The sequence below is a fragment of the Drosophila simulans genome, chromosome 2R (assembly GCF_016746395.2).
Source record: "Drosophila simulans strain w501 chromosome 2R, Prin_Dsim_3.1, whole genome shotgun sequence".
NCBI lineage: Eukaryota > Metazoa > Arthropoda > Insecta > Diptera > Drosophilidae > Drosophila > Drosophila simulans.
The window spans coordinates 18568474-18595895 of NC_052521.2; the positions used below are offsets into that span (position 1 = coordinate 18568474).

General features: G+C 42.1%; 1 protein-coding gene across 6 annotated transcripts in view; it reads right to left on the minus strand.

The window, feature by feature from the left end:
* The window catches only part of LOC6735565 (syndecan), a 90328-nt gene that overhangs the window by 5232 nt on the left and 57674 nt on the right, over positions 1–27422 (minus strand). For 2 of the 6 annotated variants that reach the window (XM_016181436.3, XM_044922723.1), the window contains exons 3-5: positions 14590–14697; positions 1596–1734; positions 492–1007 (exon numbers count right to left, since the gene is read on the minus strand). In XM_016181436.3, the coding sequence (XP_016028900.1) occupies positions 492–1007; positions 1596–1734; positions 14590–14697 (763 nt within the window). Of the gene's footprint in view, positions 1–491; positions 1008–1307; positions 1735–14589; positions 14698–19179; positions 19199–27422 lie in introns of those variants that run through there. The other 4 variants (XM_044922724.1, XM_016181442.3, XM_016181443.3 and 1 more) reach the window with 4 other exon arrangements.

Here is a 27422-nt window from a genome sequence, read left to right on the forward strand (position 1 = left end):
CACCGAATGTGAAACGTAATTTGACTAACGAATACTGGAAATTTAAAGTACATAAAGTGCATACAGTTGAATAGACAATAGACTACGCAAAGAAATCAAACTACTTTAATAGAAATAGAAATAAGGATATGTATCTTATAAGAGAAATGAACCACTTGTAGCTATTGAGTTTCCAGATAAGAATGTTAATAGCAATCAGCCGTACTTTTCACTTAAAAATTAAAAAACAAAAACCCAAAAGCAGTGTGTTCCAAGCAAAGCCAGGAATTAAATATACATAGCTAAAAAAAAAACAACACAAACTAAATATACTTTGCTTTACAAAGCAGTGCAAGGACGAAATAAACAACAAAAGGATGTGCAATAATAAAAACAACACAGTGAACTAAAATTGTGTGGTGTACAATAACACAGGACTACATAAATAAATATAAACGAAATAATATGTTGGAAAGTAAGTAAGTAAAATGATGAAAATAAAAACCACTGACGTCCGCGCTCTGTAATATCTCCATCGTTGCCACCGATCCGCGGACCATCGATATCGCTATCCACACTGTCATCCTCATCGCCGCCATCCACATCGATTTCATCCGTAGTGGGTATGTGACTAGTTTCAACGTTATTATAATGGACAACTGGCGGCACATGTCCCGGCTCGGGCTCATCGATGTCGATTTCTTTGTCCAGCTCCTTGTTATAGTCATAGTCCTTATCGTCGCCATCGTCCTCATCGTCATCCTCAGCGTCAGCATCGATGCCATCGCCGCTGGACTCCGTATCCAGATCCTTGTCGAATGGCGGGAACAGCGGCTGCTGCGGCTCTGCGGGAATCGTGGGAGCCACCGTGGTGGTGGAGGTACTGCTATTGGCAAAGGACGATGGCTGGGTTGCTGCCGCCGTTGTGGTGGATGCGGGGGTTGTCGTTGTGGGGGTTGTTGTCGGCATTGGTGTCGAAGTCGATGTTGTTGGGATTGTGGATGAGGTTTGTGTTGGTGTATGAGCTGCTGGATATAGAGATGCGATTGTTGGTGTTCTTGTTGTGTATGATTCGGGAAGGGGCTTTTCGTTACTACTACCATGGCTACTACCAACTAAACGCGATCGTTCCTTAGCCAATACTCTATCCCCTATGGCTGTTGCCCTAACTGGTACTGCATCTGTATCTGTATCTGTTTCTGTTGTGGAAAGTGGTAGTGGTGTGTTGGTTGAAGTTGAAGTTGAAGGAGAAGGAGTAGAAATAGTGGTGGCGGGTGTGGAGGTTACACCAACGAGTGTTGCATTTACATGACTAGCTTGATCTTTACCGATTGAGTTAATGCCAGTGCTATGGCCACCGATATCACTACCACTGCCACTGATGATGCCGTTCTGGCTGTTGATGTTGATATTGTGGTTATTATTATTGTTCGCTGTGGTGCTACTACCAATGATTGTGCCACTATTCGTTTGATGGTTATTATTGGGATTGAGATTGATATTCTGGCTGTTGTCGATCTGATTGTGATTATTATTGTTGTTGAATCTACTCGAGATGAGGTCGCTGTTGCTGTTCTTGCTGTTCTTGCCGTAGTTCTCGTTCGAGTTATGCTTACTGTTTATGCCGGAGTTGCTGCTCTGCGAGATGCGCGTGTTGTGCGAACTGTGCGAGTGCTGGTCGGGTTCGGCGTCCTCGTCATCGGGTCCAAAGCCGGAGCCAGAATAGTCGGGATCTTTCTCTAGATCTTCGTGTATCTGCAATGGGAATAGGCGCGGGAATCAGATTACTTGCTGTCCTAAAACATCAGTTCACTTAATATTAATCATTCTGAAGACGGATCGTTTCTCAAGTACTTTGAGTTTATGTTGTGTCGCAGAAGAAAACATTCCCCTCCCCCAACCCCGTGACCCATTACACATTTCTCCATAACAAAGCCCACTTTTGGGCGCAACAAATGGCAGCTATTCCCATTGAAAATTATGCACGACCCGCGCGTCCTTGAGTTGCTTTAGATTCGCTTTTGAGATGCTAAAATGAATCCAGACCCTTGGGTCATGCCCTCCGGCCTTCGGGGAATACATTTCATGTGGCCTATTGTCTGTCGGAGCCTCGACTGTGACGGTGTTTTTGCGGTTTTCTCGCACCAAAACAAGTACAAAACCCCACACAATTGTGGCAGGAGGCGGCAGGAGGAGGACACAGAGTACCACAACAACTGTGACCGAAACCAATTGGCCAGAGACGGCCGTCGGCCAACTGAATGGCAGAGACAATTCCCGGCCGCAGACGCCAGCTCTTGTTTATTGACTTTAATTTCGTTTGTCGCTTATTTGGGCCATAAAAACAGTGGCCAAAATGGAAGCAGAAGCACAGTGGCAGACAGAAGCAGAGGCAGCAGCAGCAAACTTAATTGAATTTCTTCACGCGTTATGAAATGCCCTATAAAGAAATTGGCAGTTGGCCAGCCAGTCGGCAGCCAGCGACACTTGTTGACCCCCGGACCCCATAATTTCAACCCCACATGCATTATATAGACAAGGCCGACAACGAGCGTGAGTAATGGGAATGAGCTTAAATTGAGTGATTGTGGCCGGGGGTTTAGCAATTAATTTTCCGATGACAGAGAATTGAAATTTCTTCTTATTTCGGCACAAATTTAATTTCCCAGCAGAGCTTGGAGCATTTGTTTCCATTGAGTCGGCGGGGATTTACAAATAAATTGTGGCCCAACTCCACGCCATTCATAAACGAAAAATTGAAAGCATACAACCCGGGGGCCGACTTTTCAACAAATATGGGAATTTAAAAACAAACGTGGAAGCTGTTAGCTTATAGGACTTGGGACTTTGGGCATACCTTTTACATCAATATTTCAAAATAATTTCAGAGCAAAAAAAAGGAAAAAAAGAAATAAATCATAAAACTGAGCTATGATTTTGAATCAGTTGCTTAAAAATAATTTGTTTAAGTTTGATTTCTTGTTCGTTCGCTTTGATGGAGAAATAATTGCAGCTTAAATTCATTGCCAAATAATGTTTACCTATGCAATGCAAATGGGAGTGTGGAATAAAATCCGGGCATCCCATATTATCCCCAAATATCCTCAAGCACATTCCCAAAAAAAAAAAAAAAACACAAACATTTTCGCTGCAAAATACATTTTCATTTTCATTTTCGCTACCGTTTTTGTTGTTTGCTTTCGCTTCGTTTCATATCCTCTCGTTTCGTTTGAAATTTAATTAAAATATTTGTGCATTGCGTATACGCAGCGTTGCGCATGCAAACCCACACCGCAGCATATATCATCCTGTGCAGGACAGTTGGCAAGCAAACGCTTGACCATAAGCACTCATAAATATCCCTCCAGCGGGTGCCTGGATGGTCTAGTGGGCGTTGGTTGGGTGGCTGATGATGCAGTATGTGGGATAGGAGCAGTCCAAGTGGCCATAAAGCATGCGGAATAAAAATGGAGGAAAGCGGCGCTTGCAACACTTTCGTTCTGGCCGAGTTTATTTAAAGCGTTCTTCTCAGCGCTCCTCTGCCCACTTTTCATTCTGCAGGCCCGCGCTGTTTTGCCGCTTGATTTATGCAGCAATTAGCAGTCAGCCAAATGGGGCACGACTATAAGTAGAAAGTGGCGAGTGGCAGCCTCCACATGACTAAGCAGACCGTGCTCGTGCCACACAACACAACTCGTGGGTCTTAAATGAAGTCCTGCAAAAGTTGCAGTTTCATGGACGAACGAACGAACTTCAACGCCACATTTAAGCGATTATGGACAAAAACTTTTTGCCCCAAAATGCACGGGATCGATTGGAGCTGGGGGCCACTGTGGCAACTGTGGCCAACCAAACGACCAAGTGCAATGTGAATTTATGCAATAAATTGCTTTGTTAATAAAACACGAGGCGAACGCCAAGGAGCCACTGCTGCTGCGTTGGGCTGCTGGCCAGATGGGCTGATGGTGCAAAAGCCAGAAAGCAGATGCAGCTGCATCGTCCTCTGAGGTGCAATGTGGGTCATGCATGAATTTAAATGATGTCATTTCATCGGGACCACCTGCTGCCAGGCTCCGAAAATGCGGAATGGGATATGCTTTTGCACTCTGCACGCCGCATTAAATTTGCATTTGCTGCCAGCTGATGCCTTTTGCCGCTGCAGCTCCTTTGGCCGGCCAACATGGCGTATGCTTGACACCATTTTGATATATGACAGCGAAAATGAAATATTCCCGCTAGCTCGGCGAGCATTTCCATAAAACGAAAATTGTTTCAATAAAGCATTTAAAAACTTCTCGGGAGTGTTGCGGGTGGCAAAAACTTGGCAAGCGAAATGAGAAAATAAGACAACGCACCGAGCAACCTTTGCAGTTTCCGTAATGAGCGAAAATTGTGTCAGTCAACTATGAGAAAAGGAGGAAGAACCATAAAGGAATTTGCGGAAAAGCGGAAAAGTGGAAAAGTGGAGTTCAGAATGGCTGGCAGGCACGTTTCATGCATAAGCAACAAGGCAAGTGCAATGTTTTGACATTTTCACAAGCACTACACACCAGTTGTCATGGCCCCGAACAACTTTGCACTCACATTCTTGGCCATTCAACATAATTAATGCTTGTGAATGCTGTTGGAGTATATGGCCAACATAAAACAGACTCAGAAACAATCCACCCACATGCCATTCGTTTATCCCCAACAAATCCGGACCAAATCCTGTGCGATTTTATTTCGCAAATAAATTTCAAAACTAAATACAAGAAGCTTTCAATTTGGGCCGAGCCACATCAGTTGCTGTTTTTTGGCCAAGTTTCTTTTCGGAGCAAAAGTTCTGCTAACGAGTAAATTGTCGATTTGACAATGTTCGCAAAGTGCGTGACTTGAGTTGACCGAGTTGCTGCAAAACATTTGGAAAAATCCTTGGCCAGGGCAAGTTTTGGTTTTCAGCGTCGTTGGGGATTTTCCACTTGGCACCACTCACTCCCCACTCACCAACCATTTTACGTAACCGCATTGACCCTGTGTTCTCTCATAAAATTTCGCATTGTGAATGCTACATTTCGAGAGCCAAGTGGCCTGCTAAACATTTGCATGGGTATTTCTGCAGGAAATGGCCAAAGTTTGTCTGGGCCAAAAGGGAAAGCGGATGGGCGGAAAAGAGCAGGAAAAGAAACCACAATCCCAGGAAAATTGATAGCCCTAGTAAATCCCAGAGTTCTCGGCTTTGTTTTTCCGAGCATTGGCATTGCTCAATAATTGCCAGGAGTAGAATCTCTGGGGGAGTCCTAATTTATTTACATGCACTTGCAACTTTGGCCTACGGGGTAAAAGTGGAAAAGGCGTGCAGGGGGGAAGGGAGCGGGGAGAAAAGCCGACTCAGCTCAACTCGGGGAAACTCAATTTTCCAGCTGGAAGATAACTTACGGCTTTATTTAGACAACGAAATTGAAAATTCGTTTCGTTACTCTTTTGTTTTCCTTTCGAGTTTTCTCCTGGTCCTTTTTCTGGACCGGATAGAACTTTGCCAGATACATAGATAGACAAGTTTTTGAGCTGGTTAGTATTTTATTTTCTATTTTACCCCTTCCGAGCTTATTATTTTGCAATTGCCCATTTACATGTAGATGGGCGGAAAAGCACTTCATTTGTAGGATGGCAAAGGGTTCGCAAACTACACAAATACTCGTTAGAACGCACACTTATATTTTTGGGTCTGTCATTAAAGGATTAACAAGGACATCCACTTTAAACAAACATCATTAGGAATGCTTTAAATGGGCAAAGATAATAATGATACCCTTTAATCATGAAACATTTAAGTTAGCTTTCTGCATTTTAATTTATTCGCATTTCTTTGCTATTTTTCCTTGAGGAGCTGTTCATTGCAAATAATTGCTTTTTAAATGCAACAAATGAGCAACACTGGATTTTGCTCATCTCTTTCCCTTTTCCTCAGCAGCAAATTGAAAAAGTTTTTGGCAAAACAGCGTGATGTTGTTGCCTTTGAATGCCTCTGAAGAGTTTTCACAACTTTTACTCGCAAACAAACGCGCATACGTACGCTCATACAAATATATTACAATGAAAATTGTGTCGTGGCCTTGCTGAGGCTAACAATTGTTGTTTATTGTTGTTCGGCTTCTCCTCTGCTATCTGCTCAACTCTTCAGCGAAGGAGAAAAGCCTTTTGTTGCACTTGCATTGTGCAAGGCCACGCCCGCCCAATGCCGCTGGCATAATTTGACACTTAATTGGCAGCTGCATTGCGGCGTGAAAATCGGGAAATGCGGGAAAATCCTGCGAGAACTGCACATTTATCAAGCTCAAGTCTGTCAGCGTTGAAATCGCGACTTTTGCTTAATTTGCGACTCCTTTTTTATGTGGCGGTCTCTATCGCGTTACCTTTCCAGGATGCGGACACGGATCCGGCGGACACAAGCCAATTTGTATTTCCCTCTGGTGTTTTTTTGGCCACTTTATCAGCCGTCGCAGATTTATTTACGAGCATTTTTTCCTCCAGCACGGCTTTAATGATTTTTCCATGTTCAAGTGACACAAATTCTCGAACTCCCCGTTTGGGAGTAACCAAAAATTTGCCAACGCGACAAAACGCAGTGAGGCGTTTGGCTTGGACACCGCAACCACCACCACCATCATCATCATCATCTTCACCATCATCGTTATTAAGATGGCAAGGCAAAAGTTCCAGCTCATCAAGAGAAGGAAAAATCAATAGCCGCACCCAGGCTTTCCTCAGTCTTTTTGTATTTTCCCTACTGGCGCTTTTCCTCACCCATCTTCACATTTTTTATAACATTTTTTTTTTCTGCGCAGTTCTCGCACAAATAAATTAAAAGCCGCATCATCAGCATTAGCCGACGGAAAAGTAAATCTGTGTTAGCTGCGGAACAACCCGGCCATGTGCCTCCATAAATAATAATTTTTATATTTAAAGCGGCGGCTACCATCCTTTCAGTTTTTTTTTTCTGCTTTTTTTTTTATTATTTTTTGTTAAACCTACTTTTGCGGCTGGCAATTAATAAATGAGCTTTGGGCTCGCTACGTCAAGCCCACAATTCATTTGGGAGGCGGTTGGAAAAGAGCTTGCAACATTTGGTCCAGGTTCCGGATTACTTGTTACTTATGCTAATTGCAAAGAGGCTGCCTGCTCCGCCTGCAGCTTATGACATAATTAATCCTTTTTCGAGTCCTTTTTGGCCTAATCGAAATTGATCAGCACGGCAAAGAGGGAAATATGGGTGAAATTAGCTAGATATACTGACATTATTTGGGGTCCCTAAAGTAATTTGCATATGAAGTCGCTGTTCCGGTGAAACATTTTGCGGGCTAATAAGGCAACATTTTCATTACGGCCACTTGGCAGGACCCAGAAGAGCTGAGCCTATCCAAGCCATAAACTGCTGCTAAAAGCTGCACTTGCACTGCGCAAAAAAATGTATCTCTAAAGTTGGTAGAACCAAATTATATATTTAAATTGGCACGATTTTTGAAAGAGCCACCAAGACGCCGGGCGCATAAATATTTAACTTTCAATTAGGTCAAAGCCAAAAGCAAGGTAGTTGTGTATTCCCTGGACTTTTACGAGTTTTCAACTGTATATGGTAAAATTAATAACATTTGCTGAGCTACTAATATAATCAGTCGAAAAGTTATCAGACGTAGGAGTATTTTCTCACTGCAGGACATGCCAGGATCTTGCGTAAAGTTTCTGCATTTTAATTGCACGAGCAGAGAGGGGCTTCGCCAGAGGAGCTGCAGCAACCATATCAGGCTTAATGTGCTGATGCTAGAAAAGGACTTGGAGCCGTCGAAGGAAGCAAACGAAGTGAAGCTCAAGCACAGGCACACACACATGTGCTTACTGTGCGGCTGGGTGGCAGGGAACTTTGGAAACTTGACTGACTGCATCTGCTCCAACTTATTCAGCCGCGCCCACATCACCGTTGCACATCATTAAAATTTTAATGCAACTCATGGGTTTTTAGCCCCTTAGACGCGCGACAATGCTTGTGGGCGTGGCCCGAACAGTTCTTGCTCAGTGAATTGCGAAAGCTTAGAAAATGGCAAGAAAAGCGACGTCGCAAAATGTGGAACGGAAACCGAAAGAGGTTTTCTGAAAACGCTTGCCAAAAGTGGGCGGATGGGTTGCAAGCTGCGATCGCCTGTGCGATGAGCTGCACATAATTGTTGCCTAAGCTGATTGCTAGGGAATTTATTTAGCGAACGCTGGAATAACTTTTGCAGATGCAAGCAGAAAAAGAAATTAAATGTAGATATAAGCACATATTTAAGTCACTTTCCTCAGCTGTGAGTATCACCTTGACCTGCAGCTGGAAAAGGAGTCGAACAAGTGCTGCTGATTAGTGGCTCACAATCAATATGCGTGGCCATGCCACAGATGGCAGGGGCGACATTTTGTTGGCAATTTTGTTCTTCGCTTGGCGGGGGTGCAATTAACATGAAAATTGAATGCTTTGACAAGCGTTTCAATTGACATAATGTTTTCCATTTAATCAAGCTCATATTGTGACACTGATTGATTGAGAGACCGCAACGCCATGCAGCGACCTCTTAACCTTGCCACATGCTATGTAAACATGCCAATCGAAATATATATTCATGGGGATGGAGTTGAATGCACCCACCACTGCAACCACATTCGAATCGAGGCAACAAAGAGGATGCAGCTGCTCGGAAATGCAATCATCGCCAGCAGCACGTAACAGCAAATGTAATTAACTTGCCAGCTGCTGTGCCACGCCCCAAAAAAATGTAAGTACGGAAGCAGCTGGCAAGGAATTCCAATGCTGAATTATTCATGGCAGTGCCAGTTGCTTGACCCAGGCCAAGAAGGGCAAAGCGAAAAGAACATGAAGAACTCCTGTCAGGTTCAACAAACTCGCCCCACGTTGCGCCTAAAAGCATGCAACACTCAAGAGTGCGGTTACAAGTCAAATTGCCGGCAGGAAGAGAGCCGCATCCCCATCCCCATCCTCATCCGTTTCCCCTCCGCCGAGAGGCCTGACAAACGACAAATGGCAGTTAAAGGAGACTCCAAGATGGCAGGCCTTCACGAGTATACGGCAAGAAAATGTCCCAGAAATCTTTGGGGATTTGCGGATAATAATTTATGTGAACGGAGTAAGCTGCGCGGTATTTCAAGCTAAAATAAATAAAAAAAAATATAGTTTGCACATCGTTATCTAAAGAAACTACAAATAAGTTATTGGCTGACTTAAATGTGCAAGTAGACAAAAAATAGAACTCTAAATCAAAAACTGAAATGTGTATTTTCTGTTATAATAAATAAAATACAATAATTTTCTCGTTTTTTTTAATAATTTTAGATATAGTACTGTTTTTTTTTTGTGTACACAATACTTGATACTTTTAATTTGTTTGCCAGGCAGAGCAACGCAGACATTTGAACGTTCTTCCATCCACCAGGCAACAGTTTCTCGAACAGGACCTGCCCAAGACGCATCCATCCATCCGTCCATCTATCCATCTCCTTCCTCTCTGTCAGTTCTAGCCGCCTCTTTCTTCGTCTGTCAGTCAGTCTGCCAGTCAGTCAGTCAGTCAGGCAGCCAGTTTTGGGTTCCAGGTCCAGTGAGAGCAACATAATTGAGGCGACCCCTCCTCCACCTGGTCTGTGTACTCAGAAAGGAGGAGCGGCTGCCGTTCACCATTCTTCGACCAGGATTTGCAATTCAAAATGCTGGCGGCCTTTTGAAGGGAGCAATGCCGAGCAAGCCAAGCCAAGCCAACCCAATCCGGCATTCACCCTCTGCTGGTTTGCAATTTGAGTTGTGAGGTGCTTCGAGTGCAGTTGTGGTGCACGAACCGGTGCTCTAATTGAAGCACATCCCGTAACAATAACAATCGAAGAGAGAACTGGAGGCCAGGAGATGAGGAGGTCTAATCAAATTCGGGGATAATCGCTGAAATGTATGCAGCCACATCAAAGATACTTAGGGCCAAAACCAATTTGTGCTCACTTCTGGCCGGGGACGAAATCAAATTATGGCTTAAAGCGTAGATCCATATCCCTTTGCCCCGCACATTTTTGCCCCTCCCCTTCCATCAGGCCTCTCGTAATCTGAATTTAAAGCAAGTGAATTTTATGGCAGGGTTTGCAGCTACAAATTGTCGTAAAGTTAAGCGAATTTATTGGCATACATAATGCATGAAGGCAGGCAGTCCGCTCTCTCAACATTCTCACATCTCGAAAAACAATGCGCATAGCGTTTGAGACAAACAGAGAAACAAAATGGCGACAACGCCCCCATCATCATCATCGTCGCCATTTGCAACCCCACCAAACAACACCCTAGTATTTTCCTCACATTTCGCGTCCTCGTCTTCAACTTTGACAATGACTTTTCGCCTGCCAGCCAAATGTTATGCCACCCAGTCTCACTTTTACCACCCACAACCACCCATTTTCCCACCATATTGCCTTTCTCCTTCTTTCCAGATATTCTCGATTCGGTTATTGTGGCTGCATGTGTTGGCCGGATTCCTATTGTTGTGCAAGGTGATATGGCAACTTTGGCCCGAAGTTTGCATTGCTAAGTAAATGGCAGCAAAGTAAAGTCCCTTGATTGCGCAACTAACTCATATGCGATATTAAATATTTGGACAAGATGCTTCGAGTAATGAATTATTCAATTGAACTAAAATACAGCAGAATAAACTAAACGAATGTTGAATAATAACAAAAGAACTGCATTTAATATGAACGGATGTAGGTACAGTGCATTCAGTTTTCAATTAAGAAGAACGTTCAGGAAACGAGCTTTTTATTAAAAGAAGTCCTTTGCTGATTTAGCAAGGGAGTATCCCATTACCGGCTAAATGCTAGCCAAATAGGCCACCTCTAGTGGCTCGTGCTTTGGGCGTTTAATTCAATAGACATTCCGGCTTGCCAGCGACAACGCGGCGTATGCGCAATAACCAACAAAACAGACAGCAGAGCAGAGATGTCTCATAAAAAGGAGCCATACAGCCTTCCTGCCCCTTGGATAAGCGTTTGGCCCCATGTCCTCGGATTACTGATGTTGTGTTTGGGATGGTATTCCTGGGACTGGGACTCATTTGGTTTACTTTGGGAATTATGTTATGTGAAATAATGCAGCATCATTTGTATACTCGTATGTTGGCCGAAAGCAGCAGCACGACATTGAGTAATGAATGCAAGACACAAGAGCATGTCGGTCGCTTTGTGCTGCTGCTCATCTGCTCTACCCCTTTCACATATCCTGTCTTGGCATTAAAAAGTCAGATTTTTCTGCATCTGCCAGATAGGAGCAAGCCATAGCCATAAACTCATTTGCGGCTGCTGGTTTGGCGCTGGCGAGCACACACAGTCTCAATAAATTTCAATGTCTATCGGCTAAGAACCCCCATTTTCTAGCAGTTGACAGCTGCGGGTGGCATGCATTATGTATTATGTGAGCTGTCACCAATAAATTCCCATGTAAGCAACTGATATTGACAGCTTGAGTACGACAACGTAGCGTTGGAAATTATATGCACGTACTTAAGCACAGGCATCTGGGTTGGCGGTGAACCAGGGAGTCCTGGTCCCTGGATACAGGATAATGGGCAGCATATTTCGCACCACCCAGCCACATCATCGAAATGGCGAAGTGGGTGTGCCAGGTTTAGCTGTTTACACAACACATTCTGTGGCACACTTTTTCAGGCTGCAGACCCCTACTCTTGCATTATTCCATTCTAGCCATGTCAATCGATGTTAATTTATTGTCAATGCGCATTTCTCTGTCCGTCTCCCTCGCTCCGCAACTCTATGCACCACGCATACCGATGCAGGGGATTACCCGTTTGACTGTGTGTGCGTATGTGTGTGTTATGCAAAAAGGCTTTTCCTCTTGGCCATCCACAAAAACACGTGCGCCATGTGCACGTTATTAATCAACAAGGACCTACGACAAGCTCGTTTTCCTCCCGTTCGCTCAGGCTTTGTCCGTTTCGGAAAATGCATCGAGAATGCTCGGTATGTGTGTGACTTTGTGTTGGTACACTGAGAACAAGTGTTGGGAAATGTAAGTTAACTGTGCATAACTTTGGCATAGTAATAAGCCTTAAAATCCAAGCAAAAGAAGCTCTCTTTTGATAGCATACTTTAAAATAAGACTAAGTAGAGCTATTTCATAAGTAGCCCCTTATTTCTCTCAGTGCCTTGTGTGTGTGCTCAGTGGTGCTAAGCTGCTGGCTGCGTGCATCGCTTGCAGCTTATTACATACGACCAAACACCACAAACTGAAAACATTACATATGCATGCATAGGTTTTCACATGTATGTACGCCTCCCAAAAGTGCACAACAAAAGTTCATTATCTTGTTGACACGTCCTGCAAAAATTGGTTTAAACAGGCGCTTAGCCCGATTGGCTTTAAATATTAAAGATTCGCCCAATCGGAATTGCAGAGCGATGGGTATCTCATTAATCTCGTGCAGCGTTGATTAACACGGTGCCAGGCAGAATGACATATTAGTACTGTGACTGAATAATCTGCGAATCTATCATAATTCAGAGGCAGCAGAGAGAAACCATTAATAACCGAATAATGAATCCCCAAGGAGGCATGACTCAACAGCGAAAAGGGAGCCAACCATGCGAATCCATCAAGTCACGGCACTGGCCTAATCACTTTAAAGAGCCAGCTGTAGTAGTTGGCCCAAAAGATCAACAGAGCGCATAATAAATTGCATTTGGTTTCCTTTTATCTGCCAGCTTCTTTTTTTTTGCGAGCAGAGATAGAATTAAGAGCTATGAAAAAAAGGAGCAGCCAGCACATGGGAGACGTTTTTACGTTTGTCAGTTGCATAAAACATAAAAATGCCAACACATTCGGACGGACATGAGCCATGATGGCACATGCCAAGAGCAGGCAGCATCCAAAAGGCTACAGGCTACAGGCTGCAGGATTCAGGATCCAGGACCACCGCAGCGGAAATGGTGCAAAAAGCGGAACGGGAACGGTTGTCGGAACGGGAGGACGGGGCTTGGGGGAAATTAGAAAAAGCCAGAGTGCGAAGAAGATGGAGAAGCTAAAAAAAATGGCCAGAGGAATGCATACAATCAAAGGACGAACACTGGAATACCCTAACTTATTAAATATTTTATCTACAAAACATTATACTACAATTAAGAAGAACCAATGAACTATTATATACACAAGTATATAGATTATAATTAAAATGCTAATTTGGTTAGATATAAACCAATGTATTCCAAATGTTGTAACTAGGAAACAATTCAGTTAAAAACAAACATAACAATGCCTTTGTGAAGATGGGAAACGGAATCCGCTTGCCAGGATTTTATTTACATATTTTCGGACAAAGCTGACTGAAATCCCGGCTAAATGTCCAGCAACATCTTTCTTTTTTTTTCTTTTTTTCTGTTCCAGTTCGTTGCCATGCAACATTAATGCCAAAGTCAATAGCTTTCGAGGGATTGTTGATCTAGTCACAGTAACTCGAAAAAGTATGCAACGTGGCCCGAATGTAGGAATTCGCTGATTGAATTCCGCGAAAAAGTTTCTCTCAATTTTCTATTTATGTTGGTCCTTGGCTCGCCCCTTTTTCAGCCGTCAAAAGAGCACAAAATGTTTAATTAAATTCACGCGGCAATAGGAAGGAAATCGGAAACCAGCACGGGCCAAGGGAAAAATAAACGAAAAAGCCAAAGTATTTAATTAAACTTTTTCTATTTTTACTCGCTCGAGTTAACCCCCCTTTTTTCTTTTTTTTTTTGCCGCAGCAATGTCAGCCACGCATTTTAATTAGGTTTTTTTGTGTTGCAAAGTACCAAAGTATGAGTGAGCGGAAGTCGGCGCATGTGTTCTAAAAGGGATCACAAGTGTGGGCCAACAATTGACGCTTCTGGGCGGAACAAGCGCACTGCTGTCGAAAAACTTTTTAACAAATGTCGCTCACATGCCAAATGCACACACACACACATTCACGCTATCCACTCACACAAAGACACACCACACACACACACTATTAGCACAAAAAAGGTGTTGAACATTAACATTTCAGGCGCATAAACAAATGAGTTTTTCCAACGTCAAGTTTTGATTATGTAACAGGCTATTCAACCCAGTTTTTGCATACTGATGTTCTGCAAACAAATAAAGGCTATTTAAATGCATCGTTTTACAATGCAGGTATGTCAGTGGAATTTCTGATAACACTTTTGCGGTTAAACCAGTTTATTAAATTGAATAGGTTTCAAGGGATCGAAAGAGTTATTTGCGGCTGGGCTTTCACGCCCAAAAAAATATACATTCGTTTGGAAATATAACAAGGAATCAGCGAAATTTAAAGCTGAAAAAAGTGTTAAGTAAAATGGGTGCACTCGTTGAGATGGAAATAAAATACCAATATTTACGTTAACTCTGCAAAGTGAAAGAGTGCAGGCGCTTCTGATATGCAAATGGCTAAAAGAAAACCCAGCTGCAGCGACTCTTCGCCACCGATAAGTTTACTGAGTTAACAGGGCAAACTTTTGGGGCATGACTAAAATTTAATTAACTAATTTATGTGTGGTGGCGTAACTTACCCCGCCGCGTCCGCCGGATCCCTCGATGCTATCATCGTCGATATAGATTTCATCATGGGGCCGAGAAGCTGCTGCTGATGGCGCTGCCGCCGATGGTTTCACCGATTTCTGCAAATAAAGAACATTTATGAGTGAGATGAGAGTTTTTTTTGGCAAACCATATTATTAAGCATCGTGTAGGGACAATGGGAAACTTTTTTAATTTTGCCAGGACATCATGGAACTTATTTCTTGACTTTCGTTGAAATGGAAATATTTTCATTTCATTAATTAGAGCGCGAGCATGCAGACAGCCGAAACTTTTGAAAAGTTTGAGTCACAGCCACCAAAAAGAAAAAATGATGAGAAGGGAAGTTCGCTGAATTGCATTTATATTGCCATCAGTAAAATCCCATGACCGCAACAATTCGCGATCCTTCCACACGGCTCATGCCGCATGAAACAATTAATTAAGAACAATGCTTTAAGTATTTTTCGGTCCGCGTTAAATGCATTTTTAATGATGCACTGGAAAATCAATGAGAAATGTAAATTGTGTGTGGTCAGGGGTCAGCCGATGAGCTAAAAGGGGCATGGAAAAACCAGGCAAGTCGCCGAGCTTCTGAGGCTTTTTCGGTTCCAGTCGGATATTGCATAATTAATGGAGCACCACGGACTCCACATCCACATTCACTTGCCCATCCGGTCCTAGGAGCTGTCCGCATTTTATGACCAAACATAAAAAGCAGAAGCAGCAGCAGCAGCAGAGGGAGGGATTGGATGGCGGTGGGTCGGGTCGCCTGACCATGTTCCGAGTTGCCTCATTAAGCCAGGGGAAAATCGGGCGACTCTTCTCATTTTTATGCCCCCTTAAATGCGAATTGATGAAGACTTTACGAGCAACTGAAAAACACCAATGGTTTTCCGTTTCTATGGCTTTCAACTCAATTCAAGAGTATATGTATGCACATAAAACGAATTTCATTCAAGTTTACTTTGTGTGGAAATTTCGCACCATTTCATTAATGATTTATTTGATATTTATTTAGTTCATTACCAATGTATACATATACCATTTGTACTTATTTTATTCAACCAAAGTCTGCATTTAGCTGATATTCATAGGATATATTCATAGAATCACATAAAATTGGATCATTCGACTTTGTGCAGCCAAAGCAAGAAAAGTGTATAAATCTGTGCCAACTTTCTGATCCACAAAATCCTAATGCTTTTTCTCATTTATTTTTCATCGCGACAAAATCTTCTCCCTCCACAAGCCAAGCGAGTCATAAAGTTTGGCATAACATTTTCATTTTGCTGCACTTTTTCGCTGGCCAAACTGCGAAGCGAATTAAGTTATCTTTGTCGGAGGCGTTTGCTGTTTTTTGCAGATTAGCAACAGAAAAGCAGAGCAGCAGAACCTGAATGCGCCAACTTGCCAAGTCAAAGTTGTCAGGAGGAGATGAGTTCAGTTCGCCGAGCGTTTAAGAAGCTGCTGGCATTCAGTTTTTGGCGGGTTGTCAAGCCAGCCAGAGGCTGTCATTCATTCGGGTTGTGGCTGTATTGCGGCTGGAGCTGCTCTTCTCTTAACAATTTGGCTGGCAAGCAAGCCAGCCATAGGTGTGAATAACCGCTGCAGATAAACTCGAAAGTTTTCGCCAAGCCAGCTGGGAAATGGGAAATAAGAAGGAACAGTTTCTCATTCAGCTTTTCCGCCTTACGAGCGGCTATTTATAGCGTCTTCCGAGGCTTGTGGCTTTGAGCCTGGAGTGGGATGGAGTGCATCCTCCTCCTCCTTCTTCACTTTTCGTCGGAAGTCAGTCTTCCACTATTGATAGATTTGCTTGTTTTCGTCCGTGCCTTTTTTTGCTTATCTTTCTCACTGTTGTCATAATTGAAAATTCCACTCTTGGCAGTCGACAGAAAGTTTTCCTGCTTCTCTCGTACATAAAACGATTTTCCGGCTGGGAAACGTGCAAAATATTCCATGGGGAAATGTTTTGCCAGCTACAGTTTTTACATTACTTTATCTCTGTATTTTCTGGACAAACGTTTCATAGTTTATTTTCCCTTGGCACGCCTGGCTCGTTTCATATTTTAAAATGGCAACAATTTGCCAAAAACGTTAAATTGAATTGCAGCGGGCCAAATCCTCTCACCTATTTTTTCTGTGACAAATTGTGGCATTCAAAATAGTTGTGCGCCTTTTCGGGATGATGAAAAAAAGAGGCCAAGCCCCGGCCATAAATCAATATACATATATGTACATATATACAATTTTATGTATATGTATATATTGACAGTTTGTTCGCCTGAATGCGCGTTGTTATCGGGGGAATAAAAAACCAAACCATTTTATTTTTATGACAAAGAAAAATATATATTTTTTGGGTTTTGCATCTGTCAATATTTATCGCTTGCAAATATTTTCACTGTGGGAAAATCTATAAAATACGCACATAAATATTTTAATGCTATTGAATTGCGCAACTTTCCTGGCACTTAATGCCCTTTTGTCCGCTCCGACAGATTCAAATAACTATTCACAGTCGACTGATCGGGAAAGCTGGAAAAAAACACACTTTTCAAATTGCTCAAACGAGGGTAATACTTAGTGCGGAACAGTGGACAGATGAAAAGCGATAAAGGGCGGATCTACCGCTGATTCAATTGTGGCAGGCTCATTTAATGTGTCAATTGCATTACGCAAAAACTCTACGCTTCAACAGTTGCAACGCGCAAAAAGCAGTGGAAATGGTTGGCTGTTAATGCGAGAAATGAAAAGGACTTCAACTGACAGCCAATGACAGATGCTGAAGTGCGCAACGAAGCGTCCGCAGAGGCAAGCTGACAGCCCGGGTTTTATCTTGGCCGGCCCCGAAAAGTAGGCAATACAATTCGATCAATGCCAGAACAAGTATACGCAGCGTGGTACCCGCACAGTAAGTCAGCAAAGGGCAGGTCAGCAACAAACAAACAAACAACCCAACACCCACACGAAACATATTCCAGTTGTCTGCGCTGTCATTATGTTGATGACATGGCAGCCATTTCTTGTTTCCTCGGCTCCTTGCTGAGTTCACCATCCTTTCCAGTTCCATCTGCTCCTGCCAAGTTGCGTATATTCGGTTGGCACCCCGGAAAACCAAAGCGAACACCCAACCAATGCCAAACCAATGATTGCCAAGGCATTTACGCAATTCCGGTAAATACCCTGGCTGGGATATGGAATAGATGGCTTTTTCCTGGAAATTTGTTATGCCACTCAGCAATCTTGGAATTTTTCAACATTATTTCTAATATTTTCTATATATTATAATGTAAATGAGTGTATATGTGCGCACTTAATGAAGTATACATTTTTTGTTAACTTTCAATTAAAGGGTATTCAAAATGTCATTATTCTTTAGTACAGTTTCGTTTGTTTTCCTTTCTTTTGGCTCCGAATATAAATAAACCAAATGCGTTGAGGCTTAGGTGAATTGAACATTTTCATTTCGTTTCCTGCCATTTCTCTCGCCTTTCCCGTGCGTGCCCTTTGTCCATTGAGGTGTCAAGAAGGTAAATATGAAGGCCCTCGTCCAAAAGAGCGAATAAAAGCAAATCAAAACTTATTATGCGAAACACACACACAGCTGGCGATGCTGTGAGATTGTATTTTATTGCCCGACATATGAGTGTGTGTGTGTGTATCTTAGGGGAAAACTTTTATGTTTATAGAAGTCGTAAAAAAGGAAACTTGACTTTCCCCATTTGTTGCTGCCTAAAACCTAATTGAACAGCAAAATTATTGCCCATCCTTGGGGGCAAATAACAAAAATTCAACTGGGCCCAAAATAGCCAAAACAACAATGCCAATTCGCTAGCCCTACACAGCCCTGCGCATTAAATTTTCATTTGGCCTGGCCAAATATTTAAATTATGCACCACAAACATTTGTTTCACATGCAAAATAACAAAAAGCTCGACACAATGCAATTAGTCTAAAACCTGACAGTTGGGGAATTTGCAAATTTTTTTGTGCTCCACCAGTTCTGGAAAGAACGCACTCAAATGTAAATAGGGCTGAAAGGTCTTCAGAGAAAAACGTTTAAAATCATAAAGTGATATTAAATTAGTTTCAACAAAATGAAATGTGTAAAAAATGGGACATATAATGTAAAATTGTCTATTCAACATATCTTTAAAGTTGTTGAGAAATGCGCACTTAAGTCTTGAAAACATTACAAATCAGTATAATAAAAACTAATTCTCGACAATGATTTCTCTCTCTGTTTTGTGTGCTTGTAGTTGTATTTGCCGAGTGACTTGACATAAAGCCAATGGCGGAAATTGCAAACCCCCCACTCACAAGCTGACACAATTCTGCGATTCTGGCTCTGAGCCTGAATCCTGAATGCTGTCAGACAGTCATGCAAAATCGTGGCGCTCAAAAGTGTGCCACAAGCACTGAAAAGCAGTCAGACTGCGAATTGTTATAACACTGACCTACAGAGGGCACGAACAGGTAAATCCAACATTTTCCCACCACCCGTTCGAATCGATGGTGTCAGCGTTAGTGAGAAAGCGGATTTTCGCATGGTTCTTTAAAACAACAAGTATACGCACCCTTGCCGCCCAGGGGATGTCCTTAGCGTTGGCAAAAAGCAACAGTAACGCAAGTGTTTTAGCACAGCACAATTGTCACCATGGGAGGGAGACGGCCAGAGACGTAGATTACGAAGGAGCGAGCCAATGTGCTCGCTCGTGCCAAAATAACCAACCGAACACTTCACCAGAAAGTTTCAAACTGACACCAAAACAAGCTGGAAACCTCAAATTAAATGTTGTGATGAAACTCTCACTCACACAAGCGCAAGAAGGACCTTTGGTCCATCGTTTTCAGATTGAGTTTGGGAGGCTGGCACGGTACACTGCGCATGTGGAGCTTTTCTGCTCTGGAAGTTTTGGTTTCTGAACTTAAAGCTCTGACCGGAAATAAAAAATATAAGCTTTCATTGAGAGTCACGAACTTTTGCTGTGGAAACAAATGTACATGCATTTGTTTAACCATTTTCTAAATAAGCAAAAATTATATGAATCTTATAAATTAAAGTACAACTTGACACGCTCGTTTCATCAAAGTAGCGTTGTAAGCCAAAACTGGAATTCAAAACATATTATTTAGCATTGGGTGTTCTAAAATAACCTAGCTACAAAACTTTCATAGGCTGTTAAAGTTACATTCTGTTAACTTGTACAAAGTGCTTAATATATCACAGGGTCAAAAGTTCACTTAAGCTCTAACGAGCTTTAGTCAGGCTTCAAAACCAAGCTGCTTGTAAGTTAAAGCTGGTCAGCGATGTTCACCCCATCCAAAGCTAAAATCTGGCATGAACATATATATTCACCATTAAAATGTCCTTCAAAAGCTTTCACCAAAACTCCGCCAGATGTCGCCGTTGTATGCCGTTCAAATTGGTGAACAGAAATGATGGCAAGCAATTACCGAGGCATTCTACCAAAACTAACTAACGAGTCTGCAACTTGACAAGTAACAAGGGCCGAAGAGAAGCGAGACTTTAAAAATGAAGAAAAATTAACATGGCTAAAACGGTAGCAACGGGGCTCAGGGCACAAAAACGGCAAAAGCAACAGCAAAGGAGCTACAGCAAAGTTGACCTGGACTCATTTCCGTTGATTCAGGCGCTGTGGCACCGAGCGCATAATGAATTACAAGTGTCCATCTTCATAAAACCAGCCAGCAGCGGAAGGTGCTGTCAAAAAGGACATGCCCAGGACGATCTAGCCACACTTTTTCCTATTAGTTTCGTTTAATTTGGCCATAAATTATGCTTTTTGTTGGCTGTTCTTTTACGGCATGCTCTCCTTGGTCACCTCCCTAATACTTTTTAATGATTGCGTGAACGAATTTAAGATCCTGCGACTTTGTGGGCCTTGAATTTCGAAAAACTTTCCTAGCTGCACGCCTGGCAATATATCATTTATGATTGTCCAAGGCGTCAGAGCGTGAACTTCTGGCGTAGTACATTAATGAAAAATAACAAAGAGAGGGAAGTTGCCTTGGTGCACGGACCCAGCTTAAATTCAAGCCAATTAAATGGGACGCAGAAAATCAGGCAAACCACAAAAGGTACCGCGAAAAGGAGCTAAGACAACCTTTTCAGGTGCCCTCGCACATTCCTCGAGCCGAGTTTAAAGCATTTATAATTAAAAAACCCGCTACGCGGCTTTCCTTAGCTAATTTGGTATACAAGGGACCAACATAATTTGCAGCCTGACAAATTTGTTGCCTCTTATTCTAAGTGGTCAGCGAAGAAGAGCCGGCTGAAAATGAATAGTAATAAAAATAAATTACTCCGCCTAATTACACAAGGAGAAACCAGAGACAGAACTCACACGCGTGTGCCAAAAACTTGTCCACTAGAAAATAGGGTCCAAGAGAAACAGCTCCAACGCCGCCAAAAAAAACGGAATATATATGGTCCACAGTGCATTTGACTGGAGCTGCGAGCTGTCTCGACACCATAAATCAGTTTTAATTGCTCTGAAAATGTGCAAAGTGGGAAAAATTGAACAAACAAAAAAATCGTGGCGAAAATCAACGGGATGGCAGGCGGCAGGATTTCGCAGGAAACCGCAGACGGACAGTTTATCAATAGCCAAATGAAGGCCACTGACACACAGGAGCCACTCAACCAGTTAACTCATATTCACAGCCAATGATGATGAGTCAATGACAAACAAGGCAAAATTAATGAGCTCCCAAAATTCAATTGCCGAATTCCAAATGACAAACCCCCAATCCTTTCTGCAATTCCCCTCGTGTGCCAACCAACCAACGTCAGCTTAAATTCAATCAACGCGAGTTTTCATAAATTATGCAATTAACAATGATTTAGAGAGAGATCCAGCACAGCGTCAGCAAAACTAATTTGTAAATGGCAGTGGGAATGCGGTTCAGACAGAAACTCATACATTTTTCAGCCACCTGATAAATGGACCATGCAAAGGATATATATTTTAGCCATAGATTGTTGCAGAACTTCGCAAATTACTGTGGTTTACAAACCATTGAGCTGCATGCAAACATCTTTTTTTAGTTACCAAAAAAGCATATCTATTTGTTTTCCATTTTAGTTTCCGCAAAAAATGCGTAACCAACTTATCCGTTACAAACAATTTGTCTGATTTTTCAATTATCATTCTTGACAACCTTTCAAATGATTACAGTTACCAATTGATGTTTTTCCTTTTTATCATTTATCATATTTTCCGCAATCCGCCTGATTTTTTTTCTCCCATTTTTGTTTTACTTTCCAATCGAAGGACGTTAATTTGACGCAAATTAAAATCAATTAAAGTGTCGCATTACAGCAAATTGCTGGTTCAGTACACAGGTCAAAGGTCATCTGGCTGTTATTACACCTTTCATTATGGCCAGGACATTTAATTGGACCTGTGTTATGATAACATGAGCAAAGCGCTGAAAAAAAATTGACGAAACGCGTATATAAATATATGAAAAACAAACAATTTACATAACAAAAATCCAATTAAACTATAATAACTTGTTTAATTAAATTTGTGCGGTATATCAAAGTTGAATGCCGAAAGGGTCACCGACTTCGCTCGCATCGAAATGCGTTTTAATTGATTTTATTATAGCCCTTGCCCACCAACACATTTGCAAGCCCAAACTATCGGGAGTCATCATAAATTAGATGGAGATAGAGCAGCTAGGAATTTTCGCTGAATTTCGACCGCAGTGCGTTCGAAAATATATATATTTTCACGGCAAAATATGCGAAAATGCCACGCCCACCACGTCCGCCGCCCACTTTGCGTGTTCTTGGTTACATTTCGGTGCCCGTTTCGGCCGTTTAACGCTTTCGCTAAAATAAAGCGAGGCAGCGCGGTGCGCCTGGCTGGCATAGAATGCACTTTTTAATTAAGTTAAGCGCTTGCGTTGAGCTCAGCTCGAGTTCATTATGCGTGAGGGTGTGTGCGAATGCCGGGCCGCCCTTTTTCCGAGTGCCATGCTGCACTCGGCGGCACGCCCACAGCGGATAACATGCGTCCAGCTTATTAGTGGATGCAATGGCGTACAATTCGCGTCCGCGTGCTGCTTCTAATGCGAATTTATGACCCACAAGGCCCTGCGGATCCTGTTGCGGCGCAGAGCGAACGAGGTCCTGCGGCCAGCGAGATCCTCCCGTTTCACACGTAGACACTAATCAGCGATTATGCACGCCCCGCTCTTGGCCACAAAGCCGCCGTTGGCCAAAAGCCAAACAAGCCAAAATTATATGGGCAAATTTTTATGCTACGTTACTCCATCGGCAAGAGAAAACATTTAAACGCACGGAGCATTCACGGCATTTTAGTTCGTTTCCCTCTAAACAATTTCAGTTTCAAATCTTCATTAAGGAAAACCACCAAAAAACAGCTTTAAAGTGTCTACTGTTGTTTCTTTGAGTCCGGAATCGATGGGACAAGTTCAAAGGGTCGGCTAAGATAATCATAATTTACTTTTTATTGGGAGCCTAATATCCACATCACAGGGACACGGCCTAATGCTTCTCAAGGATGCTTGAACTTGAAACCAAACAAAGAACAAGAAAGTAGGCAGGCATCTAAGGAGCAACACAAAACATGTGCTCAACCCATTTTCCTGTGGCCCTTGACGCATAAATTTCCAAAACGATTATGGAAGACTCGAGTTGGAGGAGGGGCAACCAGTGCGTATACGTATTTTGGATGAGACTCTGGAATACGTAATGCGACTGTTAAGTCCTTTGGGTATTTACGCTTTTGTTGTTGGCAAACTTTCAGGGATTACCTGAATATTGTGGGGTCAGGTACGAAAAATAGGTTATTCAGGGTTAGTTAGCCAGTTTGTCGAGTCTTTAGTAAAAATAATATTTGCCTCACAACAAAGTGCATTTAATTACGAATGAAATGCAGTTCGAGCAAAATTCTACAGAATCCTGAATGAAGGGAGATGCTTTTCTTATTATTTAGCAGACTGATTAAATTAGGAAGTACTTGTACGTAAATAGAGAGAGAGTGGAGAGTGGACGGAGCTACTAGAAATATTTAAATGGAAATTCTCCAGTACGACGCAAGGACATCGACAACATTTGGTTCGTTTCCAGCATGGAGACGAAACTGTTTTAATGAGTATGCAATTAGCATACCCCACACACACCCACTAACACTCGAGCAGGCTCACTTACACACACACACAACACTGCTGCACACATTTATGGAGTATTTTAGCATGATTGTTTCTCTAGAGCATATATATATATAAGGATATCTTTGCTTATTTTTAAAGAAATAATACATTGGGCAATATAACATTTTTAACAATATTTGAAATGATAAAAACCAAATGAATAACTTTTTAATCTGTGCAAACGAAAGATTTCTAAGTTGAGGTGTTTAAGTGCCAAATGGAAAGTATTATAATCTACAAGTTTTTCCTTGGTGTAGCAAAAGTTAAAATCCAAAGAGACAAATGCATCCAAGCAGCAACTTTGCTGTTCTCAAGTGTGTGCGTGCGTGTGAGTGAGTTCTGTGCATGTGTGCGTGTGTGTGCAGTTATATTTTCAAGCGTCTTAACCTCAAAACTTTTGCACTTGTAAGCAGCACCGCCACAGCCCCCGAAAAACCCGTAACACAACCCAAACCAAACTTAACTGAAAACCAAAGCCCACAGAGAAACCACGTCGACATAAACGTTTTATGCAAAAATTTGTTATTGTTTACACACTCGGCTGGGATGCTGAAGAAGAAGAAGAGCGCACTCGACATGGTTAAAAACTATACCTAAAATACAGTAAACAAATGCAAAATTACAACTAGCCTCGGCCCGAAGTCGCATTTTTATTACGAAACTTTACAGCTCACAGCTTGTTGTCTTCTGTCACTTCTGGCCACTTGAGTATTTTCAGCTTAGGTCGAATATATAAACGAAAAACGAGTAAGGTCAGCAAATGTTTGTCTTGTCCTCCTCCGACTTAAATAGCTTACACAAGTCACGGATTCCAAGAATTAGCACGAAATGTGGGCAAACCGAAAGAAATGCGCCTGATTAATACGCCTTGGATTCCGTTTTCCAGCACTGGTATATGTATTTACTGTAGCTCCTCTACTAACCGAATGTTTCTATTTTGATTATCTCCAGTGTCAATTTGAGTTTAACTAATTAATAGCCTGGCAATGTCAAAGTCAGGTGTGTTTGTCTGCGTGTGTGTGGCTGTGCGGCTGTATGTGTGTGTGCAGCCGCAAGGAGGTTGCTTTGACTGTGTGAGTGTGTCGCCGCATATCACATGCTCCGCCCGTATCTGTGTGCAAGTGGAACGGGAATGGATAACATTTTAATTAGAGCGTGGCAAGTCGACAATGAACACCTCGAGCAAAGGCGGACGCAACTTTCCGGAAGGCGGGAAGCAAGTGGAAGGACGCAGTTCATGCGTGACAATTACACGAATTCGAAATGAACATGTATCGTGGTTAGGGAAAAGGAAGTGATCAAATATTCGTATATAGAAATTTAGTTAAACGAGGTCGTGAATTATATTTATGCATTTGTAAAAGAGTTAAGTTTTTTGAGTAATTTATAGTATTTATAAACTAAACATTAAACTTAGCAAAACTTTGTCAACGAAATCCCAAAAAAAATTTAAACATAAAACCCAAACTTTCATTCCGCCGCATAAACCGAGTGTATTTATCCCACGTTCATGTGCGGACGAATTAAACAAGTTGGAATTTAATTAAAACTTTAAAGTAAACAATTTGTGACTACGTCGGGAGCAATAAATTGTTTGTAAATTATGACACAAGGACTAAATGAACTTAAACTTAAAGAAAATATAAGAGCGAGAAAGAGAGCCGACAGCCAAGCCAAATATTTGGCAAATCCATTCGAAGAATTCCTTTAGGGGATTTCTCAACAATTTCTTTTGCGTATTTACCTTAGTTTTCCTTTCTCCTTTCGACAATTCCACTTGCGATTTTTCACGGCTCTTCTGTTATTCTCTCTTCTCGCTATTTATCGCATCATCAAACATTTTGATGTTGATTTATGGAAAATATATTTTCCAGCGCTCTGCCAACAATAACAGCCAAAACAGTGAAGAGAAAGCTGGGAGCTGTGACTGCGATAACAGCCAAGTGTCCTTCGGGTGGCGGGAAATATGGGCGGAAAATGAGGTAACGCTGAACACAAACAGAACCGAATAAACAGACTAGGCCAGCAGAAGAAGTGGGCTGGGAACAATGGCGGGTCTACGATTGCTGTTGGTCTGCGTCTGTCATTTTCCTTGAAGTTTTGGGAATTGTGCCGGAGATTTGCCTTAAAAAACGAAATCATCATCATGCGGTTCAATACTCTAGCTTATATTACAAAAGTTCGTTCTGTCTCACTGCCTTGGTTGGTGGCTTCCATTCTTTCTTTGATAATTTATTTTCATTGCGTTCGCTTGAGTTTCCTTTGGGGATCTGCGCTCGGTGCCAGCAGACAGATAGATATATATCCATTTGAAATTTGATTTTTATTTGACATGCTGACAGCTGCGTTTGCCTTCGGCTTTTGGGCCGCGTCATTTCGCCAATTGGGGAAAATCGGACAACATTCCCAATTGACAGTTTGGCCATTTTTTCTGCCATTTTTTTGTAGGCCAAACTTTCCTCATTAAGCGCCAAAACTTTGCCGAGACTCGCTGGCAGGCGAGTTCATCATATGAAAACTAATTAATATGTCGAGCAGTAAGCCGTGCCAACAGGAACAGGAAACGGAAGTGGGTTTTCGGGTGGCAGGTGTTTGTGGGCCGGCATTGGAGCTTAACGCCTGCTTGCATTACAAAATATTTCTGCATTAATTATGCGAAAACTTTATGCTACCCATTTTTATGCTTTATTTGTGTGGGTGCGTGCGTCCTTTTTCCCCGAGTGCTAGCTTAGCGATTATAATCCCTGTGTGTATATGTGTTTGTGTTCCTTATTGGATTTCATTAATTAAAATGTGTTTTTGTTTATCGACGCGTCGATGCGTTCATCTGTACGTGTGTAGGCACACACATGTACCATAAATACAGAGCATAACATATGACAATATATACAGCCAAGTAGGTATATAACAATTAATTAAATATCAAGTGTAAATTTACGCCCCAGCGATAAACAACAAACTTAATACTTAATGAGTTGCCCTCTTCAGTTGAGGCCCCCAGACAAAATGTCCATTTATCACAATCAATGCGGATTCTGTGGCCCTCAGCTGGGTTTCGCCAAGTCCCTGCTACAACTGCACATACATCACTCGCTCCTTCTCTCGGTTTTCCGTTGGGTTTGAGTTTTCCGTGCTTACACGGATCATTGAGCAACGCGGATGCGGAAAACGCGCACAAGAGTTCCAGTTCTGCTCCAACCCCATTTCGAAAACCCCCCCTTAAAGCTCCGGAGGAGCCCGTTTCACTGGTGGTCATAATCAAGTTACCACTGCTATATGCCAGAGAATATCGAGGCACTAAGTGCAGCCATCGAACTGCGAGAATATAGTGTACAGAAAACATGGCAATCATTGGCTTTGTTTTTAAACCGAAACCGGAAAGGATGAACAAGAACAGAGGAAACACTTGGAGAAAAAAGTAGCACAGCTAAAGATCTAATAAACTCTTCGAAACACAACAACTAAGTGAAGTATAAAATATTCAAATTAGATTATCTGACAGACAGCCATTATTGCATATAATAACCCATTTTGAAACTAATTATGAGTGCCATGAGTTTACATACCATTAACATGACAGAAATAGTTTGCACATTATTATAATATATAT